Source organism: Vidua chalybeata, chromosome 29 (assembly GCF_026979565.1).
Source record: "Vidua chalybeata isolate OUT-0048 chromosome 29, bVidCha1 merged haplotype, whole genome shotgun sequence".
Taxonomy (NCBI): domain Eukaryota; kingdom Metazoa; phylum Chordata; class Aves; order Passeriformes; family Viduidae; genus Vidua; species Vidua chalybeata.
Genome location: NC_071558.1, coordinates 89695 through 111807, shown reverse-complemented (window position 1 = coordinate 111807; position 22113 = coordinate 89695). Strand labels below are relative to the sequence as shown.

The following is a 22113-nucleotide window of genomic DNA, read 5'->3' as shown; positions in this document are numbered from 1 at the left end:
TTGTGAGAGGAACTGGGGGGTTCTGAGGTGGGTCTGGGAGAAATTTGGGGGAGTCTGAGGGGATTTCAAAGGGTTTGGGGGGATTAATCAGGATTTGGGGCAGTCTGATGGGATTTGGGGGGGTCTCAGGTGGGTCTGGGGTCAATTTTGGGGGGAACGGGGGGGGTCTGAGGGTAATTGGGGGGGGGTTTTAAGTGGGTCTGGGGTGGATTTGGGGCACTGGGGGCATGTAAAGGGGGGGTTCCAGGGGTCGCAGCCCCCCCCCCCCAGATGCCTCTTAAAGCCCCCCTGTCCCCACAGAGGGGTCCCGGCCCTGGTGGTGCAGGAACCCTGGCCCAAGCCCAGCATCTCCATCAAAAACTGAACGAGGAGATAAAAAAGGACAGTGTGGGGGGCTGGGGAGTCCTGGGGGGTCTGAGAGTGTCCGTGGGTGTCCCCAGGGGCTCAGGCTGTCCCCTGTGTGTCCCCAGAGCTGGAGCTGTTCCTGTTCCCACTGTCACCTGTCCGTGTGTCCTCTGTGTCCCCAGAGCTGGAGCAGTGTCTGTCCCCATTGTCACCTGTCCTTGTCATTGTCCCCTGTCATGGTTTGACACTGGTGCAATGCCAGCGCCCCCATGAAAATACACCTTCCCAATAGAAATGCTGTGAGATGTTATCAGGAACAGAGCAGAGCAGGCCCAAGCTTAATAACAAATGAAAAAAAACTTTATTAAAATTACTACTACTGAACAAGACACACACACTAAACCCAAGATGAAGGCCCTCCAAAACACTACTCTTCCCACCCAATTTCCAAAACAACCACAGTGAGACATCACCCGGGATTCCTGATCAAGTTGCCACCCTTCAGATGATCAATACTCAGTCCATCAAGGGAGAGAGGAGTCTCTTGCACGACAGACGCCCCCCAGAAAACACAATTGCCACCCTTCTGTGTTTCCATGTTACACATGGCAACCACCCAGAGAAAATCTGCCAGTGTGACACTCTCCTTTCCATGTCACAGTGCTCTCACCACCGTGCATGGACAGACTGCCCATAGGGCTCCTTTAAGGATGCTTTGCCACAGACCAAAAGAAACAACAGTTCAGCTTTTCATCTTGGGACCACAGTCCCCCCCATTTTCTTCCTTTCCTGGGGCCGAGGGTCCAAGAACAGAGATCATCTTCTTCCTGAAGACAGAGGGCATCACCACACCCTCCCCAGCTTTTCTCTGTTCTTGCCATTCCTGTGCTGGTAGTTGCTGAAGCAGGTCTGTTTGGTTCACCACTGCATCCCCCTAAAATGCAGTCTCTGTTGCAGGAGAATTTGGTTCAGTCTATGGCTAATAAGAAAAGTCCAGCCACAAGCCACTCCGTCATCTCCTCCCACCTAAAAATTTGTTCTTCTAACATCTCAGGTGCCGGACTGTCTCTCTTCCACTATAAATCGAGGAGGAGTAATATTTTACAAAGCCTTCATTTTCCAGGACAGGGTTAAAAGTTCAGACTCCCCGGATGGCTGAAATCTCTGCCCAGAACTCCGACTCCCAAGGCTGGGTACCTCCCCCCCGCTTCTCTTCTGCCAGCAAATTTCTAGGTGCTGTCCGGTGTCACCAAATGACACAAGCAAAAACGACGCACCACAGCCTTGGTCACGATGAAGAGACTAATTTATTTTTTCTGACTCCAATCTTTTATAGTTCTCAAAAGATGCCAGTGGATTGGAGGGTGAACGTGCCACCTCTCCAACGACACTGGACAAACTACCTGTACATCAAATTTCTCTGCCTCTATGAAAGAATGCAAAACAATAGGTTATTTACAGAAAGTTGTGTGAGAAAGTTCTCTACAAGAATGTAAACTCAGAAAGCTTTAGAAAACTCTTGATAACCAGGGCGACAGTCCGGCTCTCTGTCTCTTTCCCTCTGGTGGGGGGAACAAAGACATCTCCGCTTCTCTCCACTGTTCCATCCGCAGGAGCTGGCACGGTTCTAGACCTTCAGCCCCCTCGGCCTACCTGGACCAGGCCGCACGGCTTCCCCTCCCGCACCCAGCCTGTGGCTGGGCAGGGGAGAGTCTGCACTGCACTCTGACTGGAACCAAAGAGACAGTTCCCCTGGGAGTTCTTGCTTTTTGTGTGCTCAGAGGCGTGTCTATATTTTCAGTGGTCATTCCAGGTGCCAGTATCCAAACCTGACCACTGATTGGTTTGACCCGAACTTTCTGAAAAATTCACTTCCGTGTCAAGCCACAACTCTGCTTCTAAATGCTGCTCCTTCAGCTCTAAAAGGTGAGTTATGCCAAAGTTAGAGCTCTGTGGGAAATCTCTCTCCCTCCCTGTCCTTTTTATGTATCTATACATGGGGGTGTGCATGGATGTGTCTTGTATACAAAGGAAGGAGCATGCAAGCAACGTGACTGACACTGTCACTGTCCATGCTATTCCATACCCATGGGTACAGAGACATTATGGAAATCCTGGCACAGACAGGGCCTTCTGTCCATGGGTACAGAGACATCCAAGAGCCCCTGGTACACACAGAGCCTTCTGTCCATGGGTACAGAGACATCCAAGAGCCCCTGGCACACACAGAGCCTTCTGTCCATGGGTACAGAGACATCCAAGAGCCCCTGGCACACACAGAGCTTTCTGTCCATGGGTACAGAGACATCCAAGAGCCCCTGGCACACACAGAGCCTTCTGTCCATGGATACAGAGACATCCAAGAGCCCCTGGCACACAGAGGCCTGGCACACACAGGCCTGGCAGCACAGGTTGCTTTCCCCACAGGCTGCAGGAGATGAAAACACAACACTTGCCAACACTGACTGCAAGCCACAGCAGCGGGTGCTCCCCGTGAACCTCAGCTCTGGGACCACTTTCTGCCCCAAGCTTCAGGGGCTGCAGTGGGAGCCTGGCTGGGCTCTGCCCTGGGGCCATCCTGCAGGGACAGCTGCAAACAGGGAGCATTCCCTTGCCACCAAGAGCCAAGCCAGGGCTGCAGGGCAGCTGCTCCAGCCCGGACTGCACTGCTGAGTGCTGTGCTCTGGGGCTGGGGCTCCCCGCACAGGGGACTGGACTGGGATGCCAGAGGAGACAGAGAAGCTGCAGCTTCAGCCGAACTGAGGTGGGTGTGTGGGCTGGGAAGAGTGGGGAGGCTCAAGGGGATTCACAGAGCTCATCCTGCTGGAAGGACAAGGAAAAGGGAGTTGGAACTCAGCAATGGACCTCTGAGACATTGCTCCTCCTCAGCCAGTGACAGGATGAGTCCCTAAGCCTGGGGCTCAACCTTCCTCGTGGTGAGGGGCACCAAGGAAGGCAACAGTGTGATGGAGACTGCCATGGGCTGGGAACCTCACTGGGGGAAAAGAGGGAGCAATTGGGAAGTAAAAGGCAGGTGGGGGAGAGAACAGTTCAGAGAAGGGCTGAGCTACAGCTTGAGCAAGCTGCAAAATGTCATTTGGGGTCATCCCAGATTGATTTCATTTCAGAAGCTATTGAACAAGTTTAATTTTTGGGTGGTGGCATGTTTTCCCTGGGAGGTGTACACTCTGCAAACTTGAGCTCTGTTGCTGAAATGTTCAAGCAAGTCTGTGCTGCAGGTCACACCATTTCTTCTTTGGCTGATTCTGGCCCGGTGCTGAGCTGCAGCAGAGCCCTGGCAGAGCCCAGAGCAGCCTCAGCACCCGCAGAGCCCGGCTGCAAGGAGAGAAACCAGAAAGCACCCGTCAGCTGAAGGCTCCTGTCCCCTGGTCCCAGCCGCCCGCAGTGCCCAGGCCATGCTGGCCGTGCCCAGAGCGGTGCCCAGAGTGCCCATCACTGCTGCCTTTGGCAGCAGAGCAGGAGGGCAGGACATGTGCCCAGCCTGCAGCCGGCCACGGCACATCCAGCCCTCAGCAGCTGCCCGGAGCAGGATGCTCCTGTGCTCGCTGCCATCTCCCCAAAGCTCTGATCCCACCATGCCAAGCAGACGGGACCCACCTGACGCCATCCACCGCTGGAAGAAAAGCTGGTCCCAAACGATGTCCTCAGCCTTCTCCAAGGGCACGGCCCATCCACGCTGCCGCTGCTCCCAAGCACTTCCCGATCCAGACTGGACCCCACCTAGAACGCTTCCTCTAGAAAAAAAACCAAATTATTCAAAATAGATTACAGACAAAAAGGGGAAACAAGAAAAAAGGTCAAAAATCGTATCTTTGTGTTCTGGTTTGAAAGCAAAACCAGTGAGAGACTCCAAGTCAGAAATACAATTTATTGGGAAAAGGGAAAAAAAGACAAAAATACATGCAGTGATACAAAAGGAAGACCACTGACAAAGTCAGAATACAACCTGACACCCCTTTGACCAGTGTGCTGGTAGCAGTCCAAATTGGAGTGGCTGCAGTCCTCCTGGAGTGGCAGATGTGGTTGCTGTGTCTTCTCGGAAACCTGTGGAAAGGCTGCCTTTCTGTCTAGAAATCCCTGGATTTATCCAGGTGGGAATGCCTAGCTTCTCCCCCTGGGCGGAGCATCTCACAATGGGCTGATGTTATTCTGAGTCACGAGGTGTGTCCTTAATCACCTGGTAAACAGAACTGGCTCCTGGAGAGTGTTATCTCTGAGTCATGTGGCAAGACATTGATGGGCCTATTAACAGGAGATAAGGAAAACTGTCCAGATGCAACTGCTACTCGGATGGTAATAGGAAACATCTTGGTGCTCAGTCTTGGACACTCTGTCAGGGGCTTAAGGAAGGCCCAACCCCTGCATGCTAGGGAAAAACCCACCCACAGGTGAGGGAAGCCCAGGCTTTCTCCCTTCCCCCCTGCACTGCCCCCCAAAATAACGGTGATCTCAAAGCAAACAAGGGCAGTGGAGCAACCAAAGCCCTTCCTTGCCGGCAAAGCAAAGCAGCCCCTGCACAGGTTCTGAAGTCCTACCTGTGCTCCCACCATGGGGGTTGGTTTGTGTCGGGCTGGCTGCCCCAGCCCCAGCAGCAGTCCTACCTGGTACAGCTTCTCCAGGAGCTCCTTCTGCTTCCCTGGGGCCAGACCAGGCTCTCAGGGTTCTTCCCAGGGCTCCAGCTGTCAGTGAACCAGGACAAGCAAAACCCGAAGGATGGTAGCCGCCAGTGCTTGCCACACCAGGTCTCCAGCTCAGCTCCAGTCCAAGAGCTGTTTCCTTCTGCTGACCCCTGCTCAGAGCTACAGGCAGGACAAAACCTGTCTGGTTGGCTTTGCCACTGATTGCCAAGAGATGCGTGGAGCTGTTACCTGCCAGGCCCCTGGATCCAACTGTGCACGGGGAACTCTCCCATCCTCTAGGGCAGAGGAACACCCTGCACCCAAGGATCACGGAAAAGCTCTTCTAAGGATGGCCTGTCCAAGGGCTGCATGGACAAACACCTCTTAATGATATTCTGGCATTCTGGGGAGAGAAACCAGGAATCACCAGTCAGTTGAGAAGTTGCCCCCCCATTCCCATGTCCAGGCCATGCTGGGTGTGCCCAGAGCTGGGCCTAAACTTCTCCATGGATTCTCTGTTTGGAGGAGAGCAGGAGAGCAGGACATGTGCCACCTCCTCAGCAGCTGCTGGAGCGGGATGCTCACAAGCTGCTGCTGTGTCCCAGCACTGATATTGCCCCCATGACCAGAGATGAGGATCCACCTTGAGAGAGCCATTGTGGGAACAAGATCTGCCCCCAGATGATCTCCTGGCTCCTCCTGAACGGGTGCTTCCCCATGACCAGGTGGTACAGCAGGAGGCCCAGGGACCAGATCGTCGCTGCCTCGCCGTGGTAGCATTGGTGGTGGATCCACTCTGGTGGGCTGTAGGACAGGGTTCCTGTGGAACACAGACAGAGTTCAGCAGGGGGATGCTGCTGCTCCCAGAGCCTGGCCCCAGCATCCCTGGGCATGTGGAGGCTGCCCCAGTGGCACACGGTGTGACTGCGGCCCTCTCGCCAGCACCTGGGACTTGTGTACAAACTCGGGGCTGGAAAAGAAGCCACTGGTGCTGGAAGAGGGCAGCAGAAACCCTGGGAAGGCCCAACCATGACACACAAAAGAAAAACTCATCCACTGGTGGAGAAACCCACTCGACTACCTGCCTGCACAGACCCCCAAAACTGTTAACAAGCCATGGCAAACAGTAGGAGCAGAGCAGTCCAAGCCCTTGCTCGCCTGCACACCAAACCGTCCGGGGCACAGGGTGAGACCCCCCTCTCTGCTACCCCCATGGGGGTTTTTGTTGGGCTGGCTGCCCCAGCTCCAGCCCCAGCCCAGGGCAGAGTGGGTGCTGAAGGCTGTCAGCAGGGCTGGGAGCTGGACCCCCTCACACCCCCACCCAAATCAACTTGGCTCCAGCATTAATCCAGCATCCCCTGGCAGGGCTCACCTGCAAACTGGGTGTAGGCTGTGTCTTGGAGGAAGGCGCCACAGCCAAAGTCAATCAGTTTCATGTGCCCGGTGGCCAGGTCGAGCAGGATGTTCTGGGGCTTGATGTCCCTGTGCAGGACCCCACAGCTGGTTCAGTGCCGCACGGCCTCCAGCACCGGCAGAACAGCCCCCACGCCTCCTCCTCCGGCAGGAACCTCCGCTCCGCCAGGAAACCCGACAGGTCCTGGCACCGCTCCGGGCGCTCCAGCACCAGCAAGAAGCTGTCGGGGAGCTCAAGCCACTCCAGGAGCTGAATGATACCAGCGCAGCCAGAGGCCACCTTGGCCAGCAGCACAATCTCCAGGGGTGCGCTGGTGCCGTCAGGCTGCGGGAGGAGCGCGATGCCGTCAGTGGGGCTGAGGCTGTGCCAGGACTGGGGAACCCCTCAGCCAGCCTGGGATGCTCTGCATGCCCTGCTCAGCCCACGCCTGCTCTCCCTGCAGGGCTCCCGGCAGCTCCCACCCTGCTGGGCCCCGGCTCATCCCCACCCAGCATGGCCTGGCTTCTGCAGCTGGCCCTGCTCAGTCACCAGCTCACCCCAGTGCCAGATGCGATCCCGCGGCACCCTTTTGATGGCCACCTGCAAGCAAGGGAGAGCAGCAGGCTGAGCTCGCCGCCCGTCCCCCTGAGCCCCACCCCCTCCTCCTTCTCCTTCACTCCCTCCTTCTCCTCCTCCTCCTCCTCCTCCGCCCCGTTCTCCTGCACCCGCTGCCAGCCCCGCCACTCACCGGGGCGCCGTCCGAAAGCCGCGTGGCCGCGAGGACACTTCCGAAGCTGCCGTGGCCCAGCAGCGAACCCAGCCGGTACCACTCCTGCAGGGCCTCCTGCGCCTTCCCTGGGGGCAGGACGCGGCTTTCAGCGCTCGGCCCGGGGCCAGGAGCGGCCCCCGAGTGCCCTCTGACCGGCCTGGGCCGGCCATCCCCAGGCGTTCGCTCCTGGCAACGGGACAGCGGTGGCTCGGGGCCGGCAGCCACGCTGCCGAGCGGCGGAGCTTGGGCCGGGGAAGCCGCAGCGGAGGCGGCGGGAGCGGCCGTGCCGCCTGTGTCCTCTGCAGGGCCCGGGAGACTGCGGCGGGACGGCCGGGTATGGGGACGGGGCAGCCCCGCCTGGGGCCCGGGGTGGGCCTGGGGCATGGCCCAGCCGGGCAGGGGGAGAGGTAGACTGGGAGAGGAGAGGACACCGGGAAAGGGAGAGCGGGAGAGGCTGCAGGACAGCGGGAGAGGAAGAGGAGATGCAAGAGGGACTCGACAAAACTGCTTCTTTCGCTGCTGCTGCTGCTGCTGCAACTGAAGCAACTGAAGCTCCGGGGCCATTTGTCCCCATGTCCGTTTGTCCGTTGCCCGCCGCCCCCATGCCCAGCCCCGTGCTCCCCGGGGGCAGCCCCTGAGCCTGTCCAAACACAGGAACTTTGCCATGTTCAGCCCAGAGCCAGAGTCTGGACTCCTGCACAGGGGCACAGGAATCCCCTCGGTCGCTGCTGTGCATTGTCCCTGCTGAAGGTCAAACACTATGGGAGCGCATTCTCTGAATGCAGAATTTGTACCTGACCCAAGCACTGCACTTACCTCTCCAGCAATGATTTCCAAAAAACAAACAAACAAACAAACAAAAAAATACGGGAAGGCAAACAGTGTGTAGCTCATGTTATTTTCCAGTGTCTAAAACTTGCCAAGTCATGGATCTTAGAAGTGAGATCCATTTGGATTAATGGGATGGAGAAGTAGTGCAAGATGGAAAAAGAGAGCATAAAAATAAACAGAAAAACACATCTTGGATTGTTTCTTTCCATTTTAATTTCATTTCTTAAAAGCTGTTTCAGTTTTCCCAGAATCATCTCCACAGTCCTGTTTGCTCTTTCCAAGAACCTTTCCTGGAGAACAAGGTGCAGCTTCTGTCACAAGATGTGCCACCAGCTGCAGCTTCTCTTGGCTTTCCACACCTTGCGTGCAGCTCAACTCTTGCAGCAAAGCAGAAATATTTGAAATACTTGACAGCTTGTTCTTTCTTTTCCTTGTGGGCTGGGCAGTTGTGCCATTGGTGATGTTTTCATTGTTACTGTTCTACCCTAAGAAAACACGACGGGCTACCAGGAATTGTCAGGGAATGCAAGCCTGACTGAATGCAGAGAAAGAATCTGCAGAGCCTGCAGCCAGAAATGGAGAGCTGTGCGATAATCATTGCAACTTCCCCATGGACATCTTGAAAGTGATGTAGAACATGAAAATGGGCTGACAGAGGGAGTTTGTTTCTGTGTTCAGTTTAGATGCTTCCACATCTCATGCACTGATATAAATCAAGAGTACAATCAGTTCAGGGAAAGCAGCAGAACAAGTTAGACCTCTCAGGAGATGACTGAAAGAATCTGAAAAGGAGAAATGCAGGCAATGACTTGGTGGACTTTGTCTGGAAGAAGGGTCATTTTTTTCCTAATAATTTCTAATCCATCTCTTCTGCATTTGTCTTTTTGAAAAAGGCCATTTCCATCCCAGATTCCCCATGGAATGGGAAGCCTGAGCTTGTGGAAGTGCCTGAAAGATGTCCTGTTCCTCTGCAGGGACACTCAGGCTGGAGCAGGAGCTGGAGCCCTCTCTGAGGAAGCCTCCTCCGAGCTGGAATTTGTGCCGTGCTGGGAGAGGAGGAGGAGGAGGGGGAGAACGTTGGGCACTGTGTGGCAGGAGCAGGAGGTTTTGGGCCACAGGACATTCCATCTGCGCCCCTGCCCTGCAATGGGCAGGAATGCTGTGGGGAAGGCAGGGGGACACTGGAGCGGACTATGGATAACACTGGGGGGAACTGGAAGGGCCTGGGAATGAACTCAGGTGTACTGGGAGGGACTGGGCTGTACTGGGAGGGATTGGAGGGGCACTGGGGTTGTACTGGGTTGTACTGGGGATGAACTGGGCTGTGCTGAGAGGGACTGGAGGGGTTGAATGGGCTGTTCCCGCCTCTGCTGCCTCCCATTTGCTGAGGCTCCCGCCCATCATGGCCCTCAACCAATCAGCACCAGGGATTGTGGCTTTGGGGGCGGTGCCTGGAGTCAGTGCAGTCTTTTCTTTTGCCTACAACTCCCATCATGCTCTACAGCCCAATAGAGCCCCATTGGGGCCGGGACTACAACACCCGTCATGCCCTGCGCCCCACAGAACCCCCGGTATCTGCCCCCATCTGTGCCGTAAGTGTCCCCCAGACCCTCCAGGATCCCCAAATGCCCCTCAGTGCCCATTCGGGACCCCCCCAAAATTTTACTGGCAAATCACAACAAGAAACTTTGGAAAAGCATTTAATACAACATCCAATCCAACGTAAAACACTTGTCACAGCAGTAACTTCATTCACTCAGCCCATTTAGCCTGGAAAGCCTTAAAGACTTCAGTTGTTCAGGTACCCAAAAATGTTCCATAGAAAGAGCATTAGAAGGAAAAGAAAGAGAGAGAAAGACAGAAAGACAGAAGCTCCATAGAAAGACACACATGTGGCTCCCAGCTCCTGAGGTTCCAGTGTGGGTGAGACACAAACCCCAGGAGAAGGCAGAGTCCATACCAGGGGCTGACCTTGTGCTCCTTGGTTTTAAGCCCCTGGGCTTTCATGGGCCTCCCCCCAGCTGGGCATTCAGAGCTGGGTTAGCGCTGTCCCAGCTGTGTGACTGATTGACAGCTCAACCCAAGGTGTCTCGGGACATTGATCTCATCCAGCCTCTGACAGCAACCACAGTGACACTGGGGAACCTCAAGGAACCATGGGTCAGTGTGACAATGCAGGTCCAGGGACACCCTGGTGACACTGGGGAACCTCATGGAACCATGGGTCAGTTGTGACACTCTGGGGACCTCGTGGGACCAGAGGAGATTGTTATGAACAGGCGAATTCAAAGCCAGAGTATGTTAAAAAATTTTGGGCCTGTTTATTAAAATCACAGACAGCTGGGGACGAGGTCCCAGGATAAGCCCAGGACCTCAACGGCAAGCCAGAAAGTAACAGTAACTGTGCACAGGCACAGGGTGTTTCCTTGGCAACAAAGTCCGCGGAAAGACCCCGGGTGGCCAGCACCCGGGGTTGTTAAAGCCTCTGGAGGCTGTTGATTGGTGCATCCTTGATCCTCTCGTTGATTGGCTCCTTTTCTGGTCCTTGATTGGTTTATAAGATGGTGCATTTCTGGCCAATCATTCCTGAACTTCGAGGCACCATTGGTTGATCTGTTTCTCCAATAGCAGGTTGAACTGATGATGTCGTTCTCCGATGCACCTGGCCTCCCCCCCTTGATTGGCAACTGTGCACCAACACTTAACTAAGGGTACATATTAAACTTCGTAACTAACAGTAACTCACAACCACTTACTACATTAACAATTTAACAATTCATTACATTAACAATTGGTTACATTAATTAACAATTACCTACAACCCATCACCACTCCCACCTATTAAAACGAGTTTATTTGTAACAAGATCATTGTGAAACTCCCATGGAACCAAGGGCCCAGGGTGACACTGTGCAGCCCAGAGTGTCACGGAGGAGCCATTGTGACACCGTGGGTCGCCATGGAACTAAGGAAACATGTGACAGGCTGGTGCCTTAAGTTTTAGTTTTCTTATTTTCCAGATTCTGTACTGCATCAGTCTGTAACTCTGAACTTCATACAGAGTGTCAGCAAGTTCTCTTCACAGTGTAGTCAGACAAAACAATCCTTTTACAGCCCGAGAACCAAGGACACCGCTGCAGCTTCAGGCCCAGAAAGCGAAAACAACAGCAAATTGAGGAGAGCAGACTGGGAGGGTGGGACTGCATAACCTGAAGGTGTAATTGGACCATTAACCCCAATATGGAAATGAACCAAAACTTATAAAAGTGTGCAAATGTGTGACCTGTCGTCCATCCTGGGTGTACCCTCAGCCAGGCCCTTGTACTGCCCAAGGTGTATCCTTTGAAGGCCTTTTTAATAAATCCCTCCTTTATTCCTGTGACACTGTCCAGCCTCTGCTCTAGGTGGCCTCTCAAGGCATCAAGGCCTGGCTGACTGGGCCACCTGGGGACCACCTGACAGGTCCAGCTGACCTTGGCATGTCAAGGGCTGCTGCTTGTCAGCCCCTGGAGCACTGGGGCTCTGTGTTCTCTTTCCTGTGGAAAGAACTGTCCTTCTCCTCCAGGTGCCCATGGCCAAAATTTGGATTCCTCCTCTTATTTTGCTTCTATGCAAAGATTGTTCCCAGATGAAATCTGCCAGGACAGACAGATCTGGCAGGCTTGGCCACCCGGGGGCCACTTCTCATCTGCCTTTGAAACACTGGGACCCTGTGCTTTTGTTTCTTATGGGAAAAAAGCATCTTTCACATCCAGGCACCCGTGGCCAAAGTTGGGAATACGCCTCCAGAATTCCCTATGTCCAAGGATTTCTCCCAGATGAAAGCTTCCAGGAGAGACAAGTCTGGCTGGCTTTGGTTTCCAAAGAGCTGATTCTTATCTGCCTTTGAAACACTGGGGCTTTGTGCTTTCCTTTCTGATGAAAAGAACTCTTCTTCCTGCCCAGGTGCCCATGGCCAAAACTGAGATTCCACCTTCAAAATTCCAAATATCCAAGGATTTCCCCCAGATGAAAGGTGCCAGGAAAGATACGTCTGACTCTCTTGGCCTGTGTTGACCACCTCTCATCTTCTTCCAAAACACCTGGGCTTCGTGGAAAAACCATCCATCTCAACCAGATGCCCATGGCCAAAGTTGGGAATCCTCCTCCAGAATTCCCTAGATCCAAGGATATCTCAGTGACGAAAGCTGCCAGGACAGACAGGTCTGGCTGGTTTGGCCTCTCAGGAGCCACCTCTCTCCTCTTCTGCCCCTGAAACACTTGGGCTCTGTGCTTTCCTTCCTATGGAAAAGAACCATCCTTCTTACCAATGCAGAAATGGCCAAAATTGGGAATCCACCTCCAAAATTCCTTATATCCAAGGGTTGCTTTCAGACAAAAAAATACCAGAACAGAGAGGTCTGGCTGGCCTAGGCCTCTGATGGCCGCTTTTCGTCTGGCCCTGAAACACCAGTGTTCCATGCTTTCCTTCCTATGGAAAAGAACCGTCCTTCACCTCCAGGCAACCAGGTCCGAAACTGGGATTCCACCTCTAAAATTCCCTCTATCCAAGGACAAAATCTGCCAGCACCATCTGATCTGGCTGCCCTTGGCCTCTGGTGGCTGCGGCTCATCTGCCCCTGGAACACTGGGGCTCGGTTGTTCCCTTCCTATGGAGATCATGGTGATGCTGTGAGGACCTGGTAGAACCATGGATACCATTGTGACACTTTGGGGCCATGGTGACACCACGGGGCTTCATGGAACCAAGAGACCATTATGACTCTGTGGGGCCTTGTAGGACCATGGAGACCATTAGGACCCTTCAGGGCCTTGTGTCACCAAGGGGGCATTGTGACACCTCAGGGCCCCATGGAAGCAAGGGACCATTGGGACACTGTGGGGCCCCATGGAATGAGGGGAACATGGAACAGGTCTGGCTGATTTGACCTCCCAAGGGCCACCTGACAGGTCCGGCTGATCTTGGAATGTCAAGGACTGCTTCTCATCTGCTGATGAGCCACTGGGGCTCCGTGCTTTCCTTGCTATGGAAAAGAACTGTCCCTCTTTTCAGACACCCATGGACAAAATTGGTACTTCCCCTAAAAAAATTCCTGTATGCAAGGGTATCTGCCAGAAAAAAACCTGCCAGCTCTGTCGCCTTGGCCTCTGGTGGTCACCTCTCATCTGCCTCAGAAGCACTGGGGCTCCGTGCCTTCCTTCCTACAGAAAAGAATGGACCTTCTTGTCCAGGGGCCATGGCAGAAACTGGAATTTGGCCACCAAAATTCCATCTATCCTAGGATTGCTCCCAGACAAAAGCTGCCAGGACAGATAGTTCTGCCTGGCCTTGGCCTCTGGTGATAGGAGCAGAATGTTTTCATTTGCAAACACCTTGGAGAGGGCCCAGAAATCTCCCAGTCTGGGGTTCATAGGCCTCAAGAACAAAACACATGTATGGAGGCTGATGTGCCTAGGCTCAGTTGTGAAGAGACTGAGGACAGATCAGGAGTGGCCTGGCAGGGCTTGAAGGGTGGATTCAGAAATGGTGGAGCTTTTCTCCATAGTGGGAAAGAGCCAGAGAAAAAATTATACCATAAATGCAGCAGAGGAAGTCCAGACTGGACACTAGAAGAGAAAAGAATTTCCCTCCCAGGGCAGGGCTGTGGTGCAACACATCCCCAGAAGGAGTCTGGAGCAGCCCAAGGCTTTGTGTGGCCAGGCAGAGGCAGGCAGGAGGCAGAGCTGTCAGCAAAGGAAGGGGCCAGCGAGGTGGGGCAGCCGGGGGATGAGGACAGCCTGCAGGGACAGAGGCTCAGGGCAGGGGCACCCTAGGACAGCCTGGGCTGCAGAGGGCACAGGCGTGTGCAGCAGCTGCAAGGTCCTGGCAGAGCCAACCTGTGCAGCACTTTGGCCATGGCTGCTGGCCCTGGGCCTGAGGCCACGAGGGGACAAGTGGCCCTTGCAGCCCTGGGGCCTCATTGCCTCCTTGTCCCTGCTCAGCAGCCTGGCAGGGGCCACCCCATGGTCCTGCCCTTGGCATTGCACATCCCCACATCCCAGCGCCCATCCCAGGAAGAGCCCTGAGCAATGAGGGAGGGACAGGATCTGCCTTTCCAGGAGCTGGGGCTCAGCCTTGGCCCTTTGCATTCCTGAAACACATCCAAGTTTGCTTAGCACCAGAGACACCTTTCCCTTGCTTGTCCCCACCTGTCATCACTGCCTCCAGGGTTCTGCTCTAACTGGAACCTGGGGACACTTGCTCAGTTGTGTCCCTGACAGGGATCTCTTCAAAGTAAAAGAAACTTCAGTGTTTCAATGTAAATGAGTTCTTGAGGGTTTTGTGACATCACTGAGGGGGTTGTGATGTCACAGAGTAGGGTGTGAGGCCATAGAGCAGACTCTGCCATCATAAAGAGTGGCTCTGTGGCATGAGAGAGTGGGTTGTGACATCACCAGGTGCCTGTGTGACATCATAGAGCGGGCTGTGACATCACAAAACAGACTTTGACTTCACAGGGTAACTTTGTGACATCACAGACTTCTGTGACATTACAGCACTGCTGCATGGCATCACAAGGCGGCATCATAGACCTGGCTCTGTGACATCACAGAGATGGCTGTGTGACATCACAGATGGCTGTGTGACACCCCAGAGGCTGTGGTGTTGTAGATGTCGGTGAACCCAATGGGAAGAATGATGATGTCTAACTCCATTCAGAAGGCTGAATGATTTCTTTATTATAATGATGTTATAATACATTAATATGCTATATAAAAGAGGATACTAAATACTACATGCTACTTTCTCTAACTATCATATCTAACTAACTCACAACTCATGACCCTGTTCGCCAAAGTCCAGACACAGGTGGATCCGATTGGCTCTCAGGCCCAAACAATCCACCATGATCCAACCAAGTGCTCACTCTGGGTAAACAATTCTCCAAGCACATTCCACAAGATAAAAACAAGGAGCAGAAATAGAAATTGTTTTCTCTTTCATTTCTCTCTGTGCACCTCAATAAAAAATCCTGAGAGAGAGAGAAATATGCTTGCCACACTGTGGAGGTCACTGGGGAGGTCACTCTGCCCCAGCCCCCCCTCACAGCTCCCCCCAGAGAAGTCCAACGCTGCTCGTGCACAGTGGGGTCCCCTGTCCCCCCAGCTCCCCCCACCCCCGGTGCTGCAGCCTCCCCCAGAGGATGTTCCATGAGATTGACCCCAGAGCCTGACATGGGGATGGGGGTTGGGGCTGTGGGGGGTGGGACAGGGGGACAGGGACCCCCCGGCAGTGTCCCCATGTCCTCCAGGGCCAGAGCGTGGGCCAGGGCTCCTTCACCCTGTTCAGAATGAGGGCTTGAGAGTGCTGAAAAAATCCCCAGCAAGGGAGCAGCAAAAACCAGATTTAATATTAAGTGACAGCACCACAAATTTCTTTGGCAAGAGTCACTCTGCTCCTGAGTGGACACTTCAGGCACACCAAGGAAACAAAGCAACAACAAAACCAAACAAAATTCAGGCAATCAAACTGTTGTAGTGTACAGCTACGCAAACGGAGCAAAAAGGCTTTGTGAATTTAAGATGGGAGTTTCTGTTTCCTAAACCTAAAGCTGGAGTTTCTATTCTGTATTTTTACGTGTATTCATCCTTCCCCCTGGAGTTATTCCCATTGGATTTTACCTATAATGTATTCACACTGGGCATTGTTCTATTGGTTTCACCTTATCTCTTATTTTCCCCTATATAACCTGTAACTCAACCCCTGATCATTGTCACTTGTATGTGCGGCGTTCGAGCAAATACAACCTACTTTGGACTGCAGAACAAGTGTCCAATCTCTTGAGTCTCTTTATCCCGGTCTTGATCGCGCTCTCTAAACAGCTCTGTCCGTATCAAACGAACCCACAAAGGTGTTTGTTGCTTCTCTCCAGCTGCTCCCGGAAGCGCCTGGCCAGCGCCCCGGGAAAGAGTAGCCGGGCGAAAACAAGGAAGTCAGAGAGAGAAAAGAACAAAGCAACATCAAACCAGAAATGAACTGAGTAATGGGGCTTTCCTTCGTCCTTCTAGACCAGTTGCCCATGGCCAGAATTGGGATTTTACCTCCAACATTACCTATTGTGAGAGAGTGGAGGAGATTGTTGCCCCAAAATATTTCATGTGTAGGAGAGGAAGGGGCAGGTCCAGCCTTGCCCTGCCCTGGAACCCCAGCCCTGCCCTGCCCTGGAACCCCATCCCCCCAGAGCCCCTATCCCAGCCCAGCAGTGTCTGCCAGTCCCTGGCACACCACAGGCAATGATCCACAGCCACCTCTGGAGCCCCCAGCCCAGCTCCTGAGTGACCAAATGACCCCAAGTCCCACCTGGGGGAAGGGCCCAGGAAGGCCAAGGGGTATTTATGGCTGACCACAAGGCAAGCACACATCTTGACCCTACCTCCTCTTGGAATTTCTATCTGAACACCACTGGAATTGGTGTTGGTAGCTCTGTGTGTGCTTCTCTAAATTTTTTTTGCCTTTCTTTCTGTCTTCTACTTCCATGCACTTGCAAATGTTGATTAACTTAAAATTGAACAGGCTTAGAATTTGTGAAGTCAAATGGGCCTGTTAATGCTTTGAGAAGTGCTTTTTCTTCATTGAATGCCATATTAAATTTTCCCTAAGTTTCCCTGATTTTCTAAAGTTCCCAGTAGAGGCTGTTTTGTTGTTTTGAGCTCCTGAGAATCTCTTATTGGTATTTCTCCAGTGCATCCAACTCAGAGCACACAAACAATTGTAATTCCTTTTAAATGTCTCCTTGAGAGAATTGTCTGGGGGATGGGGGTCAGGGCTTGTGTGTCCTGCTTGGCACAGCCCAGGCAGGGCTTTCACAGCCCCATCCCACACTCCATTTCCCAGCTGGAGCCGCTGGTGCCTCTGAGTTCTGCTGCCCCAGCCCCAGGGACGTTCTCCTTGTCTGCCCATTCCCCCACGGTCTCTGGGCAGGGATGGCCTCAGTGGGGGCTGATGACATCCTCAGTAACTTGGAGACTGCTGCTGAATTTTACTGCTCCAGAGCCTTCTTCAGCCTTCAGCTCTTCAGTTCAGGAATTCCGTGCCCCAGGGCTCATTAACACTGAGAACACCTTAACAAGCCAAGCCTCTGGGAATAATTTACGTTTTCAAATATTTTGTGGTTAATTAGGCAGATTTCGGAACTGTATAAGAAAGTGAATGTATTATTTTTACAAAGACAGTGAGAAAATATTTTTTAGGTCCTGTTTAGTTTTTTTTTTTACTCCTAATAAATTGATAAGTGCAATCTCCAATTGACATTGAATCCAAGTACCTCCTCATGCAGTTTGAATAGATATGAAAATCAAGACCTTTTATGGCTGACAATCAATCTGTCCCTCTGTCCCTACCCCCACCCCACCATTTCCCCCATCCACACCCTGGCACTCAGAGCAGCCTTGTGCAAATCTGAGCTCCCTCCAGCCCAGGCTGCACCTGCAGGTTTCAGCTTCTTGGCTCCAGCTCCCACCTGCTTTCCTTGGAGAAGGAGCTGCCCCAGACACAGAGGGATGTTCATTTCTTGTCAGCCAACAAAGCCAAGGGAAGGCACAGCTCCATCAAATGCAAAGCCCTTCCTCTGCTGGCTATTAAATCCACTTTGCACAGCAGACAGTCTCAGAGCAATGGAAAACACCTTCTGTGCCCAGCACAGATCCCAAGGTGCCCCCAAACCCTCCCTGCCCCGATTCTGCCCAGATTTGCTCTTTGCACACATGAGTCACAGGCTGAAGTCAGGAGCTCCCTCCATGCCCAGAGGGAGGAAAAGAGAGAAAGTGGATGAAGAGCTCTCCTGTGCAGAGCCAAGGTCCAAGTGCCCCTGCAGTGGGAACCACAACTCATCAGTTTTGTGTCCTTTGGGCTCAGGGCCTGGTGACACTCATAGGCACAGAAAGATTTCTTGCAAACAAACACAAGTTGAACATTTGAACAGTTTAATAACCATCACAGCTCTTCCCTCAGCTCTCTGTGATATTCCAGCAGCATCTGACATGTCCCCCATCCCCAAGGGACTTTTGTACAGGGACAGTTTCAGACAAAGACTTAAGAAAAGGTAATTTTGTGATAGATATAAACACAATGAGGACGTTGTCTAATGTGATATTTATTTGAACTTCAAAAAGATTGGACAACTCCCTGAAGCTCAAAGCATGAAACCAGTCAGTTGAGAGGCAATTTAATGGCCAGAGAGCACCTAGATGAGGAAATTTGGGAGCAACAGTAAGTACATAGATCCAGCTGGTCTAGTGAAGAGATGTCCTTAGACATGGCCATTTCAACAGAGACAGCTGGAAACACCTAAAGGAAGAGGGAGATGAAATAATAATGCGAATACTGGTGATGCAAGTAGAAGGCAAGATCAGTATTTTTTCTCCTACCATCAGTATACTTCCAGGAAATTCCTGTTCCTGGTAGGAAAACATTGCCATTTCTTAAAAATACTCAAGTGACCCAGATAATAAAAATGTGCTTGCATATTGTGAAAGGTACATGTGTTAAACTTTTGCCCCTTTCCAGGCAGACATCAGGTGTGTCACCATGAACAGGCAGTGCCACTTGTGCCCTGAGGTGCCGAGCTGGGATTGGGTCTCCCAGAGAGGAGCTGAGGGAGAGCAGAGCACCTTGCAAGCTGCAGGTCCCTGCCAGCCCCACAGGGCTCCTGTCCCATCAACAGCTGCTCTGCTCCAGTCTGAAACAGGGCCCAGCACGGTGCCGGGATCATCAGAGAGCTGAGGTGTGTGCTGGAATTCAATGCCCTCCCCATGGCGCAGCAGCCCTGCATTTCCCTGCTCCAGCCTTGGTCTCCAGCACAGCCATGGAGGCTCTTTGGGCTCCTGAGTGTTCCTGCAGCCACCAAGGGCAGCTGAGCTCTGCCTTTGGCACAGTCAGCCCTGGCCAGCACAGGCCATGCTCAGCAATTCCTTGCCTGTGCCCGGCCTTGCTGCCAGCCCCGGCAGCGGCTGCGTGGCCCCTTGGTGGCCCTGTGCTGGCCCAGCCATGGTGCCACAGCCCCTGTGCAGGCCCAGCCCAGGACAGGAGCATTGTGGCTGGGAACGGCCCCTGTGCCATGGTGCCCACGGCAGCCTTGGGGCTCTGTGCCCCATGGCCTCCCTGCTGGGCAGCCTCTGCCAGCTCCTGCCCAGCCCGTGGCACCTGTGGGGCTGCACAGACAGCCCTGCCCCGGGCTCTGCCGGCCTCTGGGCCAGCAGAGAGGCCGGCCAGGGCTGGCCATGGCCAGGAACAGGCCCTGAGCCCCGCAGGAGGATGGAGCTGGGCCACAGCCAAACTCAGCCCAGGGCAAAGCTGGGCTCAGCAGCCAGAGCTGCCAAGGGCTGGGGACAGAGGCTGGCGCTGACAAATGTCCTGGGCCCCCTCCCTCCTGTGTCCATGCCGCCAAGGGCACAGAGCAGCCTCCTCTCTTGGATACTTGCCTGTTTTCAATGCCTTGCACAGGCGCTGGCCCTGCCCCACAAGGCCTGGGCTGAGTCCTGCCCCTGCACGCTCAGCCAGGCTGAGATGGACACTGATGGTGTCTGTGCCAGGCTCTCTGAGCCCAGCCCAGCTCCCTGCAAGTTCTGCCAGCTGCCCTGAGCTCTGTGCAGCACCAAGGGCCTCTCCCCAGCACAGCCCAGCCAGCTCTGGCCCCACAGCTCTGCTCAGGCCAGGCTGCTCTGGCCACTGGCCCCACGGCCTCAGCCCCTGGCAAGGGCACAGCAGCAGCTGCAGCTCAGCCAGGACTCAGCCCCACCGTGGGGGAAGGGGCTTGGCCAAGGCACAAGGAGGCTCCCTGGGTGCCCTGCTCCCCTCTGGCTCAGGTGCTGAGAGCTCTGCAGCCCCTGCTGCCATCCCATCTGCCCAGGCCAACACAAGAGCCCCATCCTTGGGGCCTTCCAGAGCTGCTCCTGCTCCAGGCCCAGGGCCCATCCCAGAGCTGGGGCAGCCACAAAGCTGTGCCCATTTCTGGTCATTGCTGCTCTGACGGGGATGGATCCTCAGCCACCTGGAGGTTGCTGATGAATTTTACTACTCCAGAGGCCTCTTCTTTCTTGAGCTCTTCAGTTCAGGAATTATGTGAAAAAGATTCATAAGCATTTGTTCAAAACATCTAAACAAGAAAAACCCCTGGGAATAATTCTAGTCCTCAATTCTTCTGTGGTAAATTAGACAGATTACAGAAGTGTATTCAAAGTGAATATACTATATTGAAACCGGTGCAGAGAGAACAGTTTTGTCCTGTTTTCTTTTCCTGTTTATAGTTTGATATCAGCAATGTCCAATTGATATTGGTCCACAGCACCTTCTAATGCAGTTTGAACAGGTATGAAAATCAAGACCCTTAATGGCTGACAATTAATAACACTTTGTCCCCACCCCCTCCCCACCATTTCCCTCATCCAAGCCCTGGCACTCCTATGGATCAGGAATGGTGTGGCCAGCAGGAGCAGGGCAGTGATTCTTCCCCTGTGCTCAGCACTGGTTGGGCAGCACCTCAAGTGCTGTGTCCAGTTCTGGGTCTCCAAATTAGGAAGGACATGGAGGGGCTGGAGCATGTCCAGAGAAGGGCAACAAGGCTGGTGATGGGTGTGGAGCACAAGTCCTGTGAGGAGTGTCTGAGGGAGCTGGGGTTGTTTATCCTGTTGAAGAGGAGGCTCAGAGGAGACCTCATCACTGTCTACAACTCCCTGACAGGAGGCTTCAGCCAGGTGGGGGTTGGGCTCTTTTCCCAGGGAACAATGACAGGACAAGAGGAGACAGACTTCAGCTGTACCAGGGGATGTTTAGGCTGGACATCAGGAAATATTCTTCACACAAAGGGTGATTGGGCATTGGAATGGGCTTCCCAGGGAGGTGGGTGAGTCACCATTCCTGGAAGTGTTTCAGGAAAGACTGGATGTGGCACTCAGTGCCATGGTCTGGGTGACCCAACCTGGTGTTGGGTCCCAGGTTGGACTTGATGCTCTCCAAGGTCTATTCCAGCCTGGTTGATTCTCTGATGATTGTGACACTGCAGGGCCCTGGGCAAGCAAGGGGCCATTGTGACACTGCGGGGCCTGGTGGAACAAAGAGCACCATGGGGACACTGTGTACGACATGGCACCACAGAGCCACGGGGTCACTGTGACACTGTGGGGCTGAATGGAAGCAAGGAGTGCATTGTGACAGTCTGGGTCCTGGTGGAACCACAGAGGCCACTGTGACACTGCAGGGCCCTGTGGAACCAAGAGGCCATTGTGCCAATGTGGGACCAAGGAGACCCTTGGGAGAGCCTGGGGACAATGGAATCAAGGGGCCATAGCTTCATTGCACGGACTCTGGGAACTGAGGGAACAATTGTGACACTGTGGTGCCCCATGGAACCAAGGGTCCCTGGTGACACTGCAGGATCTTGTGTCACCAGGGCTCCATTGTGACACTGCAGCACTAAGGAATTCCTTGTGGCACTCTGAGGGCTCATGGAACCAAGAGGCCACTGTGACCCTGCAGGGCCTTGTGGAACCATGCAGAGCTCTGTGACAGAGCAGGAGCTCGTGTCATGATGGGGCCATTGTGACACTGCAGGGCCCCATGGAACCAAGGGGCCAGTGCTGCTCCTCAGGGACTCCTGGAGTGAAGGAAACATGTTTGACACCATGGTGGCCCTTGGGACCAAGAGGCCATTGTGACACTGTGGGACCAAGGAGAGCATTGCTGCACTGCCAGACCTCATGGAACCAAGGATCCACTGTGACACTGCAGGGCCTTGGGGGACCACAGCGCCATTGTGACACTTCGAGGCCCAAGGATTCAAGGGATTTTGTGACACCAAGGGGTCCCATGGAACCAAAGGGACATTGTGACACTGGGAGGCCTCATGGAATCATGGAGACCATTGGGACACTCTGGGGCCTCATGGAACCATGGTGACACCAAGTTGTCTGGGAGTGTTGATCTGCTGGAGGGTAGGAGGGCTCTGCACAGGGCCCTGGACAGGCTGGATCCAGGGCCCAAATCCAACAAGGTGAGGTTTAACAAGTCCAAGTGCCAGGTCCTGAACTTTTGCCACAACAACCCCTGCAGCACTACAGGCTGGGGACAAAGTGGCTGGACAGCAGCCAGGCAGAAAGAG

At 53.8% G+C, this 22113-nt stretch overlaps 1 protein-coding gene and 1 long non-coding RNA gene across 2 annotated transcripts in view; one reads left to right on the top strand and one right to left on the bottom strand.

Annotated features, from left to right (window-relative positions):
- Positions 1–659: 659 nt before the first annotated feature.
- The window catches only part of LOC128801343 (uncharacterized), a 33481-nt gene continuing 12027 nt past the window's right edge, over positions 660–22113 (top strand). The window contains exons 1-2 of the long non-coding RNA XR_008435177.1: positions 660–2271; positions 2773–3109. This is a non-coding gene — a long non-coding RNA (uncharacterized LOC128801343). The remainder of the gene's footprint in view (positions 2272–2772; positions 3110–22113) is intronic.
- LOC128801337 (serine/threonine-protein kinase pim-1-like) lies at positions 3463–7755 on the bottom strand. Its single transcript, XM_053967171.1, is given in 7 exon segments — positions 3463–3681; positions 3964–5388; positions 5629–5805; positions 6358–6519; positions 6522–6723; positions 6928–6978; positions 7127–7755. Coding segments are annotated over 6 exon segments (1284 nt in total). The 5' UTR covers positions 7712–7755; the 3' UTR covers positions 3463–3681; positions 3964–5281.